This window comes from Salmo trutta, chromosome 24, assembly GCF_901001165.1.
Source record: "Salmo trutta chromosome 24, fSalTru1.1, whole genome shotgun sequence".
NCBI classification, from domain to species: Eukaryota; Metazoa; Chordata; class Actinopteri; order Salmoniformes; family Salmonidae; genus Salmo; species Salmo trutta.
The window spans coordinates 2,278,461-2,298,987 of NC_042980.1; the positions used below are offsets into that span (position 1 = coordinate 2,278,461).

General features: G+C 40.3%; 1 protein-coding gene across 19 annotated transcripts in view; it reads right to left on the minus strand.

Annotated features, from left to right (window-relative positions):
- Nucleotides 1-20,527, minus strand: part of LOC115160590 (E3 ubiquitin-protein ligase MYCBP2) — a 342,793-nt gene that overhangs the window by 143,041 nt on the left and 179,225 nt on the right. For 15 of the 19 annotated variants that reach the window (XM_029710772.1, XM_029710765.1, XM_029710769.1 and 12 more), the window contains 8 exons: nt 12,144-12,316; nt 10,855-10,980; nt 10,299-10,426; nt 4,200-4,426; nt 4,020-4,103; nt 3,810-3,906; nt 3,313-3,505; nt 1,938-2,254 (listed from right to left, as the gene is read on the minus strand). In XM_029710772.1, the coding sequence (XP_029566632.1) occupies nt 1,938-2,254; nt 3,313-3,505; nt 3,810-3,906; nt 4,020-4,103; nt 4,200-4,426; nt 10,299-10,426; nt 10,855-10,980; nt 12,144-12,316 (1,345 nt within the window). The remainder of the gene's footprint in view (nt 1-1,937; nt 2,255-3,312; nt 3,506-3,809; nt 3,907-4,019; nt 4,104-4,199; nt 4,427-10,298; nt 10,427-10,854; nt 10,981-12,143; nt 12,317-20,527) is intronic. The other 4 variants (XM_029710779.1, XM_029710778.1, XM_029710780.1 and 1 more) reach the window with 1 other exon arrangement.

Sequence of the window (20,527 nt, forward strand, 5' to 3'; positions counted from 1 at the left end):
AAGCTTTAGTTGTCTTTTTGCACTGAGTCAATTCCTCACACTGCTGTTTCCAACGTCTTATCATCGACTTATTAAGACCAAGCTCCCGTGCAGCAGCTCTATTTCCTTTTCCAACAGCCAGATCAATCGCCTTCAACTTGAAAGCTGCATCATATGCATTTCTCCGTGTCTTTGCCATGATGAGGGTGACAAAATGACTACCGTAATCAGAATGATGGGAAGTTTGAGAGCGCTCGATTCAATCTAAACAGTAAACAAAAAAGTTGTTTGGCCTTAACCCGTTCGGCAATTTCATTGGTCTAATGAAAGCTTCATGCAGCCAAAAAACTGAGCACGTCACAGAATGTGTTTTTTTTTTTAGAAAAAAAAATTGAAAGCGGGAAAAATCCATATATTAGCCACGTCATTGTTTAAGCCGCGAGGTTCAAAGCTTGGGAAAAATGTTGCGGCTTATAGTCCGGAAATTACAGTAGTCGTTTGTCTCTACATTAACTAACATATTCCTCTCAATTGTACATTTTTAGCTTGACCCGTTATGACGTTATAATGTTTTGTCAGCCATCTTTGCTGAAGTCACCTGGGACGGGTGGCCCGCATCAAATTCGTCATTGGAACCTCTCGATATGATTGCATTTGTTGTCAGCAATAGGGGAGTGATTGCTTCCTACAAAAGCACAAAATGTGTACATTTCTAGACATCTTTGAACAGAGTAAGGTAAAAAACTATTTTTTTGTCTTAAAGGGGCAGTGTTGTATTTAGAGACAGGCTTGAATAAGCTAAGTAGCCAATCGGCAGAGGGTAGCATAATTTGTCTGATTCTCTGTAATAATGGTATGGGAATAATAAAGAATTTTTATTGTAAAGTGGTTTCTTGCATCAAAGACAAAAACACTTTGTCACCTCCTTGTCTGAAGGACAAGTGGATAAACTGGCTAATGCCAAGCCCAGCACTTTTATTTTCTTCAAAATTCCCATGGAATGTAAACCTACACTGAACATCACACATTAGCTGCTACTGTAGGCTGAATGACAGAACAACCACATTAAAATGTTATGGAATGCATTTTCTCCATTGTTTTTGATGGTAGGCCACTCTATATTATGATCATCGAATAGCCTACATGGCCATTGTTAAAACTAACTTAAAACAGGTACAGCCTCAGTGTTCACATTAAACGCGCGCTGGTAGTTGCAAAGAATTTTCACAACGTTCAAGTTTGCGCACAGCAGACCTGAAATTTCCTCAGTGCCGGAAAAAATTTGAGGGAACATTGGTCATGCAGGCTTCAGAGTGAAGTGCTATCCCGACACAATAGGGGTTGGTTTGGGATTCACTGATGGCTTCCGGGAGGTTGGATGGAGGAGACATGTTGGCTGGGTGGGGTTGGGGGAATGGGATGGGAGGTTGGGAATGGCTGCCCGCTTCGTTTAGTTTCTTCTCCTTTACATAATGTATTTATTATTACTTAAACTCTGTAAAATCATAAACATGATCAATACTTAGTATTTGTATGTTTTTTGTTGTTGTGGCAGCCCACACGTACAGTACAAATATGCAGTATATGTGAACAATAATGAATGGAAAATATATTCAATTAATATGAAATTATAATAATTTGAATACTGTACCCAAACAAAAAAAGGCCAAAATAAATAAAAATGCGGTCACAAAGGGGGCAATTATTCTCATTTACTGTGTAATTCACTTCACCTGTGGTAAATTGCAGGAGCCTACAGGGTAAAAATAGTCTTGCTACCATTTTATCAAAGAAAAAACAAGACATTCCGCTGTATTTCAGTCAATTGTAAAGTGCAAGGGTGACAATATATTTGATCACATCTGTAAGTCTATGCAGTCCGTGTGGGAATTGAGCAAACAAACTTACTGTTGAACCCACAATCTTGGTCCACAGAGCTCCCTCTCTCTTAGACCTACCTGGTCGAGGCAGTTGAGCAAGTCGCAGAGGCAGGCCCACTGCAGCGCAGGCGTGGGGTAGAAGGAGTGGAAGCAGGCGGTGAAGGTGTTGTGGCACTCTTGCAGCACGGCCTCCAGCAGGGTGAGGGGCTGGGACAGGTAACCCTGGGGGTCGTTGTCCAGCTTGGTCAGGCAATTGTCCATGCCCTCTGACAGGATCTTCTTGAGCAAACTACGGGTCTTGCCAACGCACTCCGCCAGCTTGCTGGACTCCTCCACCACCGCCTTGGTGCTGGCTGGTGAGGAGGAAGAAGGGGGAACAGGAATAGGACAGCGGCCTGGGGGTTAAACCAGGGACAATATGATGCTGTTACATTCAGAAACTTTACTTAAAGCTGACGGATATTTTCATTACTTGCTATAACTATGAGCCTTTATTATAACGCTTATAATATGTAAGGTCTCTCAATGTAGCAAAATCATTGGTATCAACTTGGATTCTTGATTTTGTCTTTTCTATAACTTCCATATTTGTGTTACCTGTGTGTGTGTGTGCGCGCGCGTATTACCTGTGTGTGTGTTACCTGTGTAGTACTATGAGCACCTGAATGGTTGTGTTTGTGTGTGTACCGTAATTTCCGGACTATTAAGCGCATCTGAATATAAGCCGCACCCACTGAATTAAAAAAATATATATTATTTTGAACATAAATAAGCCGCAGGTGCCTACCGGTACATTGAAACAAATTAACTTTACACAGGCTTTAACGAAACACGGCTTGTAACAAAAATAAATAGGCTTTAACGAAACACGGCTTGTAACAAAAAATGTAAAATTAAAACTCAGTGTCTTTTTGCACTGAGTCAATTCCTCACGCTGCTGTTTCCAACGTCTTATCATCAACTCATTAAGACCAAGCTCCCGTGCAGCAGCTCCATTTCCTTTTCCAACAGCCAGATCAATCGCCTTCAACTTGAAAGCTGCATCATATGCATTTCTCCGTGTCTTTGCCATGATGAGGGTGACAAAATGACTACCGTAATCAGAATGATGGGAAGTTTGAGAGCGCTCGATTCATTCTAAACAGTAAACTAAGAAGTTGTTTGACCTTAACCCGTTCGGCAATTTCATTGGTCTAATGAAAGCTTCATGCCGCCAAAAAACTGAGCACGTCACAGAATGTGTTTTTTTGGAGAAAAAAAAAATTGAAAGTGGGAAAAAACCATATATTAGCCGCGTCATTGTTTAAGCCGCGAGGTTCAAAGCATGGGAAAAAAGTTGCGGCTTATAGTCCGGAATTTACGGTACAGTACATGCGCCTTTGTGTGTGTCCATGCATACTTCTGTGTCTACCCACGTATGTGTGCACCTCTGTAACCCTACCAGAGAGCCTACCAGAGATGGGGAAGATCTCACAGATATAGACACGGAGCAGGCGAAGGCAGCAGGTCCCTACAAAGCGCAGACGCTCCAGGTCCAGCAGGGTAGCCGTGTACTGGAAGCCTTTCAGGCCTCTCAGTTCCTCCACCCCCAGCACTAGGGTGGTCCAGCTCCAGTGGAGGATACTCAGCAGGGACTCGAAACAATCCTACAGGGGGGGGGGGGGGGGGGGGGGGGGTGTGTGAAAACTTTACTGCATGTTTATTACATGTTTACTACAGGTTTACAACCTATTAATGAAACTAGCTTACATCCTAACAAATACTATATTACACTCCAGGGTGATGTTCAATAGGGCATACAATGGAAACATTTTCCAAACAATTTGGTGCCTGATGAACACAATTGGTTTCAATATTGCTATCATACAAGCCCGTGTTCTGATTATGGGGTATCTGCGGCTTGCCTTGGACCAAGTCTAGCTAGGGGAAACACAGGAGAACGGTACGTACCACTGAGACGGTTCGGGCGAAGGAGCGTTTGAGGATGTGAACCGGCTCACTGGTCTGCTGTTTCCCTTTGGCTGCGTTGCCATCGTTCGACGGAAGTCTGCAGTAGTAAAACAACCACATTACATTCTCATTACAAAGCTGGTTACTTGAAGTTCATCAATATACGGGCCACTATTCAGGCAACATTAGGAGTGTAGGAAAATGACTTGCCTGTACAATAGCTGAGGTATTTGACCTGCATTCACGTCGGTACCGTTGTTTGACTTCTTGGAACTCTTGAACTGAAAGACCACACTGCAAAAAGGAGTAGGTTCACATAATTCACAATGTACAATGAGGAATGGGGATATCTGTTCAAGTAATTGTATTTCTATGGCCTCCAGTAGGTACCTGTCATCTGTGGTGATGGTGGCCTGTCCGTGGGAGCCACAGTCTGAGCTGGGCCCAGACACCCGGGCCCAGGCCACATACCACCAGCCAAGCTGCAGCAGCACCGGCTCGTCAAACATCATGGCGTACTTCTCCCTGGCAGCGCAGTCGTAGGCCAGGACGTCAGTCTCAGCCAGGAGGTCCCCATCTGTCTCATGGTCTCCACCATCAGGCCCCAGCTCAAACAACTGGGGAGTAACACACAACACAAGTCAGTGACAACACACAAGAGTCAACCTTACCAGCAGAACTTGAACAGACCTCTATTCGGACTGTGGCATGATTTCAGCTCTTGGCTAATTTGTTCAATATCACAGAACCTAGCAATTAAATGAATACACTGATAAATACAAAAACAGTTGATGCTAGTATACCTACTAACCTTGATCTTGGCGGTGTACTTAAACTACTGAGATTACATAGGTAACATAGATAACATAATAGGACAACATAAGTTAAATATAGATTGGTGATAGCGGTTGGGTGTGATGACTGGTGTGGCAGCCATCAGTGCTGCGCATGACCCATTTGGGTACTACAGATTGGTGGTAAATAGGATAAATTACCGTCCTACAATGTCAAATACGTACAGTGCCATTAGAAAGTGTTCACATCCCTAGACTTTTCCCCCAGATTGTTTTGTTACAGCCTAAATTTAAAATTGATTGAATTAACATTTTTGGTCACTGGCCTACATCCATAGTGGAATTGTTTTTTGTTTGTTGCTCAAATGTCAGTCAAAGAGTATTCAACCCCTTTGTTATGGCAAGCCTAAATAAGTTCAGAATTAAACATTTGCTTAACAAGTCACATAATAAGTTGCATGGACTCACTCTGTGTAATAGTGTTTCATTCTTAAAAGTCTAAGCCGTTGGGGGAGGTGGGGGGTCTAAGCTGACATATGGAATTGTTTTAAGATGGTCATACTATGGATCTTTTAGCTATTTGATTTTGAATTTTAGGACCAATCGAGGTATAATGAAAAGAAAACAAATAAATTATTTTATCAAATGTGACCGTCTCAGGAAACTAGGCGTATGTCACAAGTCACGACTTCACAGGAGAGCCGTTTGAACGTGTTTTTTTTATCAAAATGCGTTTTTTGGGCAGAAATGCCTTCTCGAGCATGTGAACTTTCATGTGCCTTAATAACAAACGTGTATGCCATCTGTAAATACGAATAAAATTGTTTAATTAGTAGCCTAATTGGTTAAGCCACAGGAAAAAAACAGCAACCTTCCCGCTAGCCAAGATTGGCTGATACAATGAGTGGGCTGGACATGCCGAGACACGAGTTTGGATTGGTCTGCCACATAGCACGCATCTGTCAATTTGAGCAGGTCAGTATGTGTAGGGTAATCCTGTAACGCAGCTTTTTTTTTTAATGTATAGCGTATTTAAATCTTCCAAAACTCCAGTATGTAAGTATCCATTTCAACAGAACATCACTGCAACAAATGTTTAAGATCACTCTCTTCTGAGTGTACCAGAGCGCAGAATAACTGATGAATTTACGAACGCTCCATACTGGTTGAAAATGGCCAGTGTCAGTAAACGTTGGCAAATAAAACCAATTAAATTGTTGCCAGGAGCACCGTTACAGTCACCAACGCTCTGGATAACATGAAAACAGCCTAACCAGCTCTGCTAGGGTGAGTAAAATGGTCCGAGTTTGGGTGGGGGCCAAAGCTTAAGATGTTTTTTTATGGCAATGCACACGGTCCGTGTGAACTGGAGTAACTTGACACAACAACAATGCGCCAAGCAAGCTGTACATGCAAAACGGAAACGACACAGGACGTCTTATTTAATGAAAGGGGTTGCAGTCTGCCGTGAAGCTTTCATCCATGATATGGGTAAGAGTCTAGTTACAGTTAATTATGATTTCTAATTTTGTCAAAGTTGTTTTCATTGCAAGTTAAAGCTTGCTGTTAGCTAGCCAGCTGAAGATCGATGTTTGGCTTGCCAGCTAACATTGAATCCATTTGATTAACTTTAACTAGCTATGACAATCGGATTGTGTTGCTAGTACTCCGGTTTGGGATTATAGTTCATTGTTTAGCTTGCTAACGTTGGATGGCTTGCTTGCTAACTTACATGTATGAACTGTGTGTAACGTTTGTGATGTTTTCTCAGAATGCCATTTCGCATTGCTTGTTATAGCCTAATGTTAGCTAGCTAACATTGAACCTATTTTGTTAACTTTAGCTAGCTATGACAATAGGTTTGTATTGCTAGTCATCTGTGGATTGGGATTCTGGTTCATTGTTCAGCTAGCTAACTAGATGTCTAAACAAAAGACCCCAAGTTAAAGGTTGCTGTTAGCTAGCTAACATTAGCTGACGTTAGATGGCTGGCTAGCTAACATTAAGTGTATGAACTTTGTTACGTCAGTGATGTTTTCTTAGAATGCCATTTCGCATTGCTAGTCATAGCCTAATGTTAGCTAGCTAACTAGCTAACATTGAACCTAGTTGGTTAACTGACGTTAGATGGCTGGCTTGCTAGCTAACATTATGTGTATGAACTGTGTGTAGTGATGTTCTCAGAATGCCATTTCACATCTATTGTATAATAATGCTAAAATATTTGCATCTGTAATTTGTCTTTCAGCATCAGTAGAACATGCCACCAGTCATACAAAGATAATGGTCTAATACCTCCCATCAAAAAGAGAGCTGGCCCAAGCAAGCACAGGTTAAACCTGAATCATGAGGACATGCAGCAAGTGGTGAACTTCATCAATAACTATGCAGAGGATAATGTAATAGTATTACCAGGACGCCACCCAGGACACAAACACTTTGGTGGAAAGCTGCTGCCATCCCATGAGACAAAAGCAGCAGAGTGGCGTCTCTACAAAGAATCGATGACAACACTTGATATGTAAAGCATAAACACGTTTTGATTATTTAATTACCCTCCAACATGATTGGCACTACTTTTATTGATCTCACATTATTTCTGTATTTTCCAGAGGTACGTGTAGTCAGGCGGTCTTCCTTCAGGAATCTGTGGAGAAAATTGCTGCCCCACATCTCAATTTTACTCCAGACATTTTCCCTGACACGCAAAAGTACTTGTAACATTTTGACAGGAAAATTGTCCAATTCACACACTTATCAAGAGAACATCCCTGGTCACCTCTACTGCATTTAATTTGGCTGACTCACTAAACACAAACGCTTCGTAAGTAATTTATGTTGGGAGTGTTGGAGTGTGCCCCTGGGTATCTGTCAATAAACAATACAAATTGGGCTGTCTGGTTTAATAGAAGGAATTTTTTATTATTTATACTTTTACTTTTGATCCTTAAGTATTTTTAAAACCAAATACTGTTAGACTTTTACTCAAGTAGTATTTTACTGTGTGACTTTTGTCATTTTCTATTAAGGTACTTCATATTTACTCAAGTATGATAATTTACTACTTTTTCCACCACTGGATGTGGCTGGGGGTTTATTGCATTTCTTTCACATGACCCCATCAATTAAGACAAGTGTGTCTGGGTTAGCATCACCTAATATTTTTATCTGAACACTTTGTTTACCTGGAATTTTTCCTTACTGTAGGCTACTACTACTTTTAGTCTTAATCTTTACTGCACTAGTCACTGTGTAGCACATGACCTCACATATGAATCCTTAAAGAGATGGGCAAAATGGGTGTAGACAAAGGAGAGCTCTCCAGTAGGTACCAAAATAATCAAAGGCCCTTTTCTCAAAAGTGAGTTTACAACTTTCAAAGCAGAAGTACTTTCCTATTGTTCCTCAAAAATCCAGTGTATGATATACCATTTTGTAGCTCTGAGTCTCTACTTTTATCCAATGTAAAAAACACAATTTCAAATTTTGCTACATAAGGCCGAATCCAGGTTGTGAGTCACAAATATTGAATTTGGCCTTTACTACTATAGCCCAGAGAAACGCATTAAATAACACATTCATAAATGGCAAAAAAAGATAGTAAAAAAATAAATCATAAGAAACAAGGATGACATGTTTGTCCTATATCTAGGAGATATAAGAAAGGCCAGGAAATATAAATATAAATATATATATATATATATATATATTTTTTTTTTACACATATATATATAAATATATATATATATATATAAATATAAATATATATATATATATATTTTTTTTTTTTACACATATATATATAAATATATATATATATATATAAATATAAATATATATATATATATATTTTTTTTTTTTACACATATTTAACCCTATTTTGTGTAGGCACAAAAATCCCTTCGTACTTCCATTCATAAAAAAAAAAAAGTACAGGTTACCTTCAGACGAGTCGGGTGTCACTCGTGAGGGTCGTACACCATCGTGTTCGTGAGAGTCTCGCCTTTCCATAGAGTGGTCATAATAGTTTCAGACACTACCAGTGGTGGAAAAAGTATCGTCATACTTGAGTAAAAGTAAAGATACCTTAACAGAAAATGACTCAAGTAAAAGTCACCCAGTAAAATACTACTTGAGTAAAAGTCTAAAAGTATTTGATTTTAAATATACTTAAGTATCAAAAGTGAAAGTAAAAGTATGAATCATTTCAAATTCCTGATATTAGGCAAACCAGACTGTACGATTTTCTTGTTTTTTTAATTCATGGAGTGTCAGGGGCACACTCCAACACTGACATAATTTACAAATAAAGCATTTGTGTTTAGTGAGTCCGCCAAATAATAGGCAGTAGGGATGAGCAGGGATGTTCTCTTGATAAGTGCGTGAATTGGACCATTTTCCTGTCCTGCTAAGCATTCAAAATGTAACGAGTACTTTTGGTTGTCAGGGAAAATGTAAGGAGTAAAAAGTACATTACTTTCTTTAGGAATGTTCTGAAGTAAAAGTAATCAAAAAAATAAATAGTAAAGTAAAGTACATATACCCCAAAAAACTACTAAGTAGTACTTTTCACCACTGGACATTAGACATTTCCGTGAGAACACCAATTTTAGGGATGTCTCATGGTCTGACAAACACTGCTCTAGCGTTGCCACCTATCACCGCAGATGCGGAAGTGCTACATCAACGTACGAGGTGGATTGAGACACATCCAAGGGGGAAAAAAAACTCTAGTTTACATTTTTTTATTATGTTACTTTGACGCACCGGTCCGTCAATCAACTCTAGGGGGCAAATATTTTTTTTTTTTTAAATAACCAACTCATCTCTGTACCCCACATACAATTATCTGCAAGGTCCCTCAATCGAGATGTGAATTTCAAACACAGATTCAACCAAAAAGACCAGGGATATTTTCCAATGCCTCAAAGAACGGCACCTATTGGTAGATTCTTTTTTTTAAAAGTAGACAATGGTGACTTTAAAAAAGGAAGCCTGTACAATATAAAAAATATTCCAAAACATGCATCCTTTTTGCAAAAATGCACAAAGTTTTACTGCAAAACATGTGGCAAATTAACTTTTTGTCCTGAATACAAAGTGTTATGTTTATGTTATAAAATACAACACATTACCTAGTTTTACACAGGCAAAATTCTACAGGAAATCCTGGTTCAGTCTGATATCCACCAGACACTGAAAGACTACTTCACCTTTCAGCAGGACAATAACTTAAAACACAAGGCCAAATCTGGCAGGACCTGAAAAAAATGGTCTAAGAACCAATTTGACAGAGCTTGAATAATTTGTTTTAATAATAATGGGCAAATGTTGCACAACCCAGGTGTGGTAAGCTCTGAGAAACTCACCCAGAAAGACTCTCAGCTGGAGTCACTGCCAAAGGCGATACCACAAATTATTGACTCAGGGGTGTGAATACTAATGTAAATGAGATATTTCTGCATTTCATTGAAATTAGCAAAGACTTCAAAAACATGTTTTCACTTTGTCATTATGGGTTAGATGTGTGTAGCTGGTTGAGAAAAAAATATTTAATCCATTTTGAATTCAGGCTGTAACACAACTAAATGTGGAAAAAGTCAAGGTGTATGAATACTTTCTGAAGGCACTGTATAGACCTAGCAAACAGAGCTAGAGGAAATGCAGTGTATTTGCTAGTATCCCTGCCACTGACCTTGATCTTAGCGGTGTACTCCCCACGGCCCCCGAACAGGCCCAGCCCCCCCAGCAGGATGTCTGCATCAGCACAGAAGCGGATGGCCTCCACCGAGTGGGCCGAGTAACCCCAGCCACCCCCGTGACCTATGACATTACACAAGAAGTTGCGATAAGTCAGCTCTGCAGCATCATCTGTGCTCATAACAATACAATGAGTTTTACTAGAAGCATCCAGTCACTGCGATATGACATATGAACATATAGTGGAATACTGTTCAAATACTTCCTAAAGCATCCTTGAATTAATGCAACCTTGAATTACAATAAGCTTCAATTGGCACGTTTTTAATATATCACTGGTAATGAAGTATATGTAATGTTGTTTCTGGCTGGAATGTCTTGTAAATAAATTAATCAAACCAAAATCAGGAAAAAGGGATAAGAGAAAAAGTGATAAGAGAAATAGCTGAGTGTGACAAATAGTGAGGAAGATGAGAAATTAAAACCATGATCTCCTGTTAGTCATCAGGAAAAATCCCATGTGTGAAGGTGTGTGTGGACTGAGGACTCACTCTCAAAGCGGTTGACCACGCTGTAGTCTTCTTTGGAGTAGACCTTCATAACAGCCTGAGTCTCCTCTTCTGTGCTGGCCACACCCATCTTCAGCTCCTGCATGGTCGCCAGCGTATCCAGGCAACCTGGTCACAACACACACAGGGGACTTCCTGTTAGTGACTAACATTCGTGCTTAACATTATCAGAGGAATTGACACCTCTGTTTATTGTTTTGTCTATTTTTGCTATGCTTTTTTTAAAAGTGCTTGGCAGTACTGCTGTAATAGCGCTGTGCTAAAGTGGGTTATAGTACAGAATAATGCTTTTCTTATAGCTAGGCCTTTCTGAAAGTATGTACATGTATAATTTTCCCATGCCCGGAGAGAATAAGATTAAAGAAATAAGATCTAACACTAAGTACTAAAGGTGTTTTCAATAGCTATCAAAAGAAAATGTCAAAAGTACTTCAGTGTAAAGAGGAGAGAGGGAGTGAGAGAGACAGTGACAGCAGAGTGACAGAAACACTGATATCAAGCAACATACATTTGGCCAATAGTTGCATTGATGCACTGAGCAGGCAGAGCCATGTCAAATTTAAATACTGAGGCAAATAGTAAAATAGTATGAATCAAATAGCTGACTGTATTTCCTGGCCAACACGGCCAAAACATTTCTGGGATAAACACATCCACTTTATATTTTCTTGAAAATAATGGACAACGTGATATTGGCATTATTTCCAAGATAATTGTACAGAGCGGAAGCATTTAAGCGTTTAAGCTGGGGGTTTTTGTGACACTTGTTTGAACACATAAATAACAATAAGCTGATGATGTGCAATTTTGCCTGGCTTAGAAGAGTTGCTGTGTTGTCCGGACACACTGTTCATTACAGTAGAGGAGATCACATTGCATATCAAACACTAGGCAAAAAGTTAGCTAAATAGTCTGTTAGCCAATATCACAAACAAATTCTACAATAGCAGTTGCTGAAAACAGCTGTTCAAACTAGAAACATGTGGGAGGATTTGACAGCATAGCGCCACTTGCATAATAATTGCAAAATTGACAGAAATTCATGTAATCTCTACAAAAACATATCAACGCTACCTACTTTTCCATCATTGGACCTGCGTTTACAATTTATCCAATTTCTGTTTGTGTGGTTGTTGGTTTAGCTTTCTGTAACTTTGTAGCAAGTACGGTCTGCATCATTTTGGCCCAGTGAATATGACCCGGGACCCGCTACATTATCAGTAAAAATCCACAGAAAGAGGTCCGTCAAATTCGTATCATTCTGATTATACCCAGTATGTGCAGGGCTCCGTGGGAGCGGGTGGTGGTGGTGTGGGAGCCGGCGGGCAGTGCCAGCTCTGGGCTGAGGATGCTGCAGCTGGCCTGGAGGTCCGTGGCCGAGGGCACACGGGCATCGGCTATCACGGCGTTGTAGCACCACATCTCCCTCGATGCCGGCAGAAATCTACAGGTGGGAGGACAGTGAGGAGTTGAAAGATCAAACAGAGGGTATTAAAGGTTGTGTGTGTGTAAGGTAAAGAGGTTACAGAGCATTCAGAAATAAAAATATTGAAATATACAGGTCATTCGGAAAGCATTCAGACCCCTTGACTTTTTCCACATTTTGCTAGGTTACAACCTTATAAAACACATTTAACAAATAGATTTGCAAAATTTCAAAAACCCTGTTTTCGCTTTGTTATTATGGGGTATCGTGTATAGACTGAGGAGGATTTTCATTTAATCCATTTTAGAATAAGGCTGTAACGTAACAAAATGTCAAACTACGGAAGGGGTCTGAATACTTTCCAAATGCACTGTATTTCACAGACCAGACGTTTCTCAAGGGATAGGCAATATGGCTTAAATGTCATCATATTTTTCAAATTTTTAACAATAACCTTACATTCTAAATACAGTGAGGGAAAAAGTATTTGATCCCCTGCTGATTTTGTATGTTTGCCCACTGACAAAGAAATGATCAGTCTATAATTTTAATGGTAGGTTTATTTAAACAGTGAGAGACAGAATAACAACAAAAAAATCCAGAAAAACGCATGTCAAAAATGTTATAAAAAGATTTGCATTTTAATAAGGGAAATAAGTATTTGATCCCCTCTCAATCAGAGAGCTGAGATTAGGAGCACACTCTTAAAGGGAGTGCTCCTAATCTCAGTTTGTTACCTCTATAAAAGACACCTGTCCACAGAAGCAATCAATCAATCAGATTCCAAACTCTCCACCATGGCCAAGACCAAAGAGCTCTCCAAGGATGTCAGGGACAAGATTGTAGACCTACACAAGGCTGGAATGGGCTACAAGACCATCGCCAAGCAGCTTGGTGAGAAGGTGACAACAGTTGGTGCGATTATTCGCAAATGGAAGAAACACAAAAGAACTGTCAATCTCCCTCGGCCTGGGGCTCCATGCAAGATCTCACCTCGTGGAGTTGCAATGATCATGAGAACGGTGAGGAATCAGCCCAGAACTACACGGGAGGATCTTGTCAATGATCTCAAGGCAGCTGGGACCATAGTCACCAAGAAAACAATTGGTAACACACTACGCCGTGAAGGACTGAAATTCTGCAGCGCCCGCAAGGTCCCCCTGCTCAAGAAAGCACATATACATGCCCGTCTGAAGTTTGCCAATGAACATCTGAATGATTCAGAGGACAACTGGGTTAAAGTGTATGGAGCTCTTTGGCATCAACTCAACTCGCCGTGTTTGGAGGAGGAGGAATGCTGCCTATGACCCCAAGAACACCATCCCCACCGTCAAACATGGAGGTGGAAACATTATGCTTTGGGGGTGTTTTTCTGCTAAGGGGACAGGACAACTTCACCGCATCAAAGGGACGATGGACGGGGCCATGTACTGTCAAATCTTGGGTGAGAACCTCCTTCCCTCAGCCAGGGCATTGAAAATGGGTCGTGGATGGGTATTCCAGCATAACAATGACCCAAGGCCAAGGCAACAAAGGAGTGGCTCAAGAAGAAGCACATTAAGGTCCTGGAGTGGCCTAGCCAGTCTCCAGACCTTAATCCCATAGAAAATCTGTGGAGGGAGCTGAAGGTTCGAGTTGCCAAACGTCAGCCTCGAAACCTTAATGACTTGGAGAAGATCTACAAAGAGGAGTGGGACAAAATCCCTCCTGATATGTGTGCAAACCTGGTGGCCAACTACAAGAAACGTCTGACCTCTGTGATTGCCAACAAGGGTTTTGCCACCAAGTACTAAGTCAAGTTTTGCAGAGGGGGTCAAATACTTATTTCCCTCATTAAAATGCAAATCAATTTATAAAATTTTTGACATGCGTTTTTCTGGATTTTTTTGTTGTTATTCTGTCTCTCACTGTTCAAATAAACCTACCATTAAAATTATAGACTGATCATTTCTTTGTCAGTTGGCAAAAGTACAAAATCAGCAGGGGATCAAATACTTTTTCCCCTCACTGTATGCTTTATGAGTAGTGCATGACCGTAGCATGGCAACAAATGAATTAAAAGGGGTTTTAGTAACTCCATCCTGAATGTTTTATAATGTTTAATTAAACTTCAACCAAAAATTAGAGGACCAGTAGTGAAGTAGTCCTATTTGTCACTTTCCAAAGGAATCAAAATCCTCTTTTGCCTCAAACTTTGCTACTACACATTTGTTCAATTGCAGAATTCAGTTGTATTCCTTAATTTTAAGCATTTTTATCAATTTGTTAATTTCACACTCATTTAATACCATTTACACAGTCACATTTATTTTATCCCTGTGACTTGTTTTCATCTCTGTATACCAGGGAAGGGCAACTAGCTTTTAACCATTTACAACAAAAATATATATTTTTTCACTTATGAGAGTTAGAATAATAGAATACACAAGGTGCAATTTAGAAACTTGGTTGTGCATCAGTAGTCAATTAGCCCATGCCAGCAAAACATCTAGCGGTCAGCTATCTAAACTTGTAGTAAGCATGGTCGAATTACAGATCGGGGTAGGGCCCATTGATCATCTCTTATCATATTAAAAACTGCAAACATTTGCCTCTTGAACCCTGTCAAGTGGGCGCAACAGCGTCTCTACTTCCTAAAGCGGCTGAATAAATTTAGCATGCCGCCTCGGGTCCTCTCCAAATACTACTGCTGCGCCATCAAGAACATCCTGACCGGCTGCATCACAGACGGGAATTGCTACATCCATGACCGGAAAGCACTCCAGCGGATGGTAAAGACGGCCCATTATATCACTGGGATTGTGCTCCTACCCATCAGGGACATACAGTACCAGTCAAACGTTTGGACACAATTTCTCATTCAAGGGTTTTTCTTTATTTTCTACATTGTAGAATAATAGTGAAGACATCAAAACAAATGAAATAACACATATGGAATTATGTAGTAACCAAACAAGTGATTGGTACAAGCATACTACTTCAAAGTAGCCACTCTTTGCCTTGATGACAGCTTTGCACACACTTGGCATTCCCTCAACGAGCTTCAACTGGAATGCTTTTCCAACAGTCTTGAAGGAGTTCCCACATGTGCTGAGCACTTGTTGGCTGCTTTTCCTTCACTATGGGGTCCAACTCATCCCAAACCATCTCAATTGGGTTGAGGTCGGGGTGATTGTGGGGGCCAGGTCATCTGATGCAGCACTCTATCACTCTCCTCCTTGGTCAAATAGCCCTTACACAGCCTGGAGGTGTGTTGGGTCACTGTCCTGTTGAAAAACAAATGATAATTCCACTAAGCACAAACCAGATGGGATGGCGTATCGTTGCAGAATGCTGTGGTAGCCATGCTGGTTAAGTGTGCTTTGAAATCACTGACACAGTTTCACCAGCAAAGCACCCCCACACCATCACACCTCATCCTCCATGCTTCACGTGGGAACCACGCATGCGGAGATTATCAGTTCACCTACTCTGCGTCACAAAGACACAGCGGTTGGAACCAAAAATAAAACATTTGGACTCAACAGACAAAAGGACAGATTTCCACCGGTCTAATGTACATTGCTCATGTTTCTTGGCCGAAGCAAGTCTCTTCTTCTTATTGGTGATGGCTATTTAAATAAAGGTGAAATATATATATATTTTTTAAATTGTCTGGAACCTCGTGTTGTGGCCAAGGAGCTTTCACTCAGATGGAACCAGGTTTCAGCTGCTGTGCAATGTTGACGTCCTTCCTCTATACTAACCAACCAAAATTGGTTCTGTGAAAGTTCCCAGACCATTTGTTAGGTCGCGGCAAATTTTCTCATAACACAAAACTGTACAATCGTGCTGATGATTATAATATGTTTGTATAAAACATTTGTCTGACGTTGCAAGAACATTCCTAGAACACGTTTCATCTGTTCTTTAAAAAGGTTCACAGACTGTTTCATTACGTTGTGGGAACAGTCTGGTGAGAACATTGCGAGGACATCATAAAAGGTATTGTTGGATTCGGGCTAAACTTTGAACATTGAGATATTAAATACATGGTAGATCAGAAGAATAGAAGATAAGAAGTGAAAGAGACTGGGTTCTATGTCAGAAGTTAATGGTTTTCTGTGGAAAGACAAATGGCTTTGGAATGTGTTGGGTGGAGATCTTGGAAACTAACCATGTCACTAAGGGAGAGAGGGTAATGTATAATGTTTACATTATGTCAGGGTATGTTACTGAGGGAGAGAGGGTAATGTAAAGCGTTTACTTTGTCAGGATATGTTGTTGTTAGCCATCAGGGATACTCTGGGAAGAGAGGAGGCAGTTTTGTATCAATAACCATGACAGCCTTGAGGTGGGGAGGAGTGAGCACTTTGGGGTAGAGGTCTGGTTAGATTTAGTGAGGAAGAACAGATATCGCTAAGGTTCTGTCTAGCAACAGAGATGCATTGGATGTTCAGTTGTGGAGGAGACTCAGCCTAGGAGAAAGGGTTAAATATCAGTGCTTGTGTGAAATGTTTTTTTTTGTTTGAATTACAGCTGTAACGACCCTTTGAGAAGAATTAAACTTGGTTAAGCTTCTCTAGTGTCTGTGGGTATTAAATTTGGTTAAGCTTCTCTAGTGTCCCTGAGTTATTTACTCTGAAAAACAGTATGTTCCCAAAACAAAAACTGTCCAGTTATGAGGTTGATTCTACAACATTTTTTTGAGGGTGCAAAAAAAACATTCAGCTGATGTTACAAGAACATTCCCAGAAAACATTTTGTCAGTTCTTTAAATGGGTCCCAGAATGTTTCTTTAGGTTGTGGGAACATTGTGGGGATATGCAAAACACAAACTGTCCAGTTGTGCTGACATTCAAATAATGAGGGTGCACAAAACATCCCTCTGATGTTGCAAGAATGCTGACAGAAAAGCCTTTGAGTTCTTTAAGGTTCCCAGAGCATTTAATTAGGTTGTGGGAACAGCGTGGGTATATTATATGGGATAGGTTCCCAAAACACAAATTATCCTCAGTTGTGATGACATTCATACAAAGTTATGTTGACAGAACACCTGGTCTAAGTTCTTTAATTAAAGGCTCCCAAAACATTTATACATTTTTTTAATTCACCTTTATTTAACCAGGTAGGCCAAAGTCTATATACAGTTTGTGCAAATGAGGTAATATAAGGGAGGTAAGGCAATAAATACGCCATAGTGGCGAAGTAATTACAATTTAGCAATTAAACACTGGAGTGATAGATGTACAAAAGATGAATGTGCAAGTAGAGATACTGGGGTGCAAAGGAGCAAAAAATAAATGCATAACAATATGGGGATGAGGTAGTGGGATGGGCTATGTAGAGGTGCAACTATCTGTAAGCTGCTCTGACAGCTTATGCTTAAAGTTCGTGAGGGACATATGAGTCTCCAGCTTCAGTGATTTTTGCAATTTGTTCCAGTCATTGGCAGCAGAGAACTGGAAGGAAAGGTGGCCAAAGGACGAATTGGCTTTGGGGGTGACCAGTGAAATATACCTGCTGGAGCGCATAATTCAGTCATGGGAGTTGTCTGGGATGTTGTGAAATATTATTGTGATATTCATGGGTTGCACAGAACATTCCCACAATGTTTCACAATTGCCAAATGTGTTTAAGGTTTAACATAATATTCCATTGATGTTCCCGCAGTATACATTTTACCTTGTGTTAGTTTCTAACTCTGTTTATTTAGAACCTAACGGACAACTAGGAAAAGCTCAAACCAAGTTTATTTACAGACTGGGTCAAACAGCTGCAAAGACAAAGACATGTTTCCGCACGCACATATATTTATACCCTCCACTGGGGCGGAGTCAACTCCTTGCACATCTAGACAGCCAATAAATCTCTGTTGCTTGGCAGGAACTTAAGTGAAGCCTGTTCTTTCTCACTTCACCTGACCTCGTCCAAAATTTCCTCACACCACCCCAACTCAAGGCTGTCCTCCCTTATCGATTGACTGAAACCAGACCGTTGCACTTCTCTCCATAGGATACCTGAGATTTAACAATAACATGTTCTTCCTGCACTCCCCTTTCTCAGTAGATTTCCATGCCCTCAGATCTAATATGGTATCATGAATAAGGATATATCATATTTCAAGTTTAGAAGTTAGTACCCAACACTTGTCTTGGAGATCCTCTGAACATTTCAAGAACATTTAGAATGTTACATTTATGTGTTTACCTTAATATTACCACAACATTCTCAGCATGCACATTTGTAGCTCCTTAAAGATGCACTATGCAGTAATCACATCACCATTTCCTGATAGCAAAAAATTATGATTTGCCTAATTTCAGTTTGTGAAAAAACAAGAAAGTACAGTTGAAGTCAGAAGTTTACATACACTTTAGACAAATACATTTAAACTCAGTTTGTCACAATTCCTGACATTTAATCCCAGTAAAAATGGGATTTAAAGACTCTGTTTTGGTTCAGTTAGGATCACCACTTTATTTTAAGAATGCGAAATGTCCGAATAATATTACAGAATTATTTCAACTTTTATTTCTTTCATCACGTTCCCAGTGGGTCAGAAGTTTACATACACTCAATTAGTATTTGGTAGCATTGCCTTTAAATTGCTTAACTTGGGTCAAACCTTTCGGGTAGCCGTCCACAAGCTTCCCACAATAAGTTGGGTGAATTTTGGCCCATTCCTCCTGACAGAGCTGGTGTAACAGTCAGGTTTGTAGGCCTCCTTGCTCGCACACACTTTTTCAGTTCCGCCCCACATTTTCTAAAGGGTTGAGGTCAGGGCTTTGTGATGGCCATCGATACCTTGACTTTGTTGTCCTTAAGCCATTTTGCCACAACTTTGGAAGTATGCTTAGGGTCATTGTCCAGTTGGAAGACCCATTTGCGACCAAGCTTTAACTTCCTGACTGATGTCTTGAGATGTTGCTTCAATATGTCCACATCATTTTCCTACCTGATGATGCCATCCATTTTGTGAAGTGCACCAGTCCCTCCTGCAGGAAAGCACCCCCACGCTTCACGGTTGGGATGGTGGTCTTTGGCTTGCAAGCCTCCCCCTTTTTCCTCCAAACATAACGATGGTCATTATTGCCAAACAGTTCTATTTTTGTTGCATCAGACCAGAGGACATTTCTCCAAAAAGTATGATCTTTGTCCCCATGTGCAGTTGCAAACCGTAGTCTGGCTTTTTTATGGTGGTTTTGGAGCAGTGGCTTCTTCCTTGCTGAGCGGCCTTTCAGGTTATGTCGATATAGGACTCGTTTTACTGTGGATATAGATACTTTTGTACCTGTATCCTCCAGCATCTTCACAAGGTCCTTTGCTGTTCTGGGATTGATTTGCAGTTGTCGCACCAAAGTACATTCATCTCCAGGAGACAGAACGCATCTCCTTCCTGAGCGGTATGACGGCTACGTGGTCACATGGTGTTTATACTTACGTACTATTGTTTGTGCTGATGAACGCAGTACCTTCAGGCGTTTGGAAATTGCTCCCAAGGATGAACCAGACTTGTGGAGGTCTACAATTTATTTTCTGAGGTCTTGGCTGATTTCTTTTGATTTTCCCATGATGTCAAGCAAAGAGGCACTGAGTTTGAAGGTAGGCCTTGAAATACATCCACAGGTACACCTATCAGAAGCTTCTAAAGCCATGACATTTTCTGGAATTTTCCAAACTATTTAAAGGGACAGTCAACTTAGTGTATGTAAACTTCTGACCCACTGGAACTGTGATAGTGAGTTAAGGGAAATAATCTGTCTGTAAACAATTGTTGGAAAAGTTACTTGTGTCATGCACAAAGTAGATGTCCTAACCGACTTGCCAAAACTATAGTTTGTTAACAAGAAATTTGTGGAGTGGTTGAAAAACAAGTTTTAATGACTCCAGCTTAAGTGTATGTAAACTTCCGACTTCAACTGTATATTGAAGAGAATGATTGTACCATCTAAACCGATGTGAAATATCTAATCAATAAAAAAAATTGAATTTTCAGTTGTTTGAAGCGGGTTTACAAAACCAAAAGTTAGACACAAAAACTAAACTTGAGAAGCATAGAAATAGCGCACATAGAACAGATCTACCGTTCTTAGACTTGTTTTCAATGAGAATGACAGAAACGACACACATCTATGTGAATTTGGTCGGGTAGCCCGAAGTTATATTGCAGCTTTAAAGCAGATTACAATACATACCCATGATGTTTCCGTCCAGATTGAACGGTAATTCACATTTTAGGACTATTGT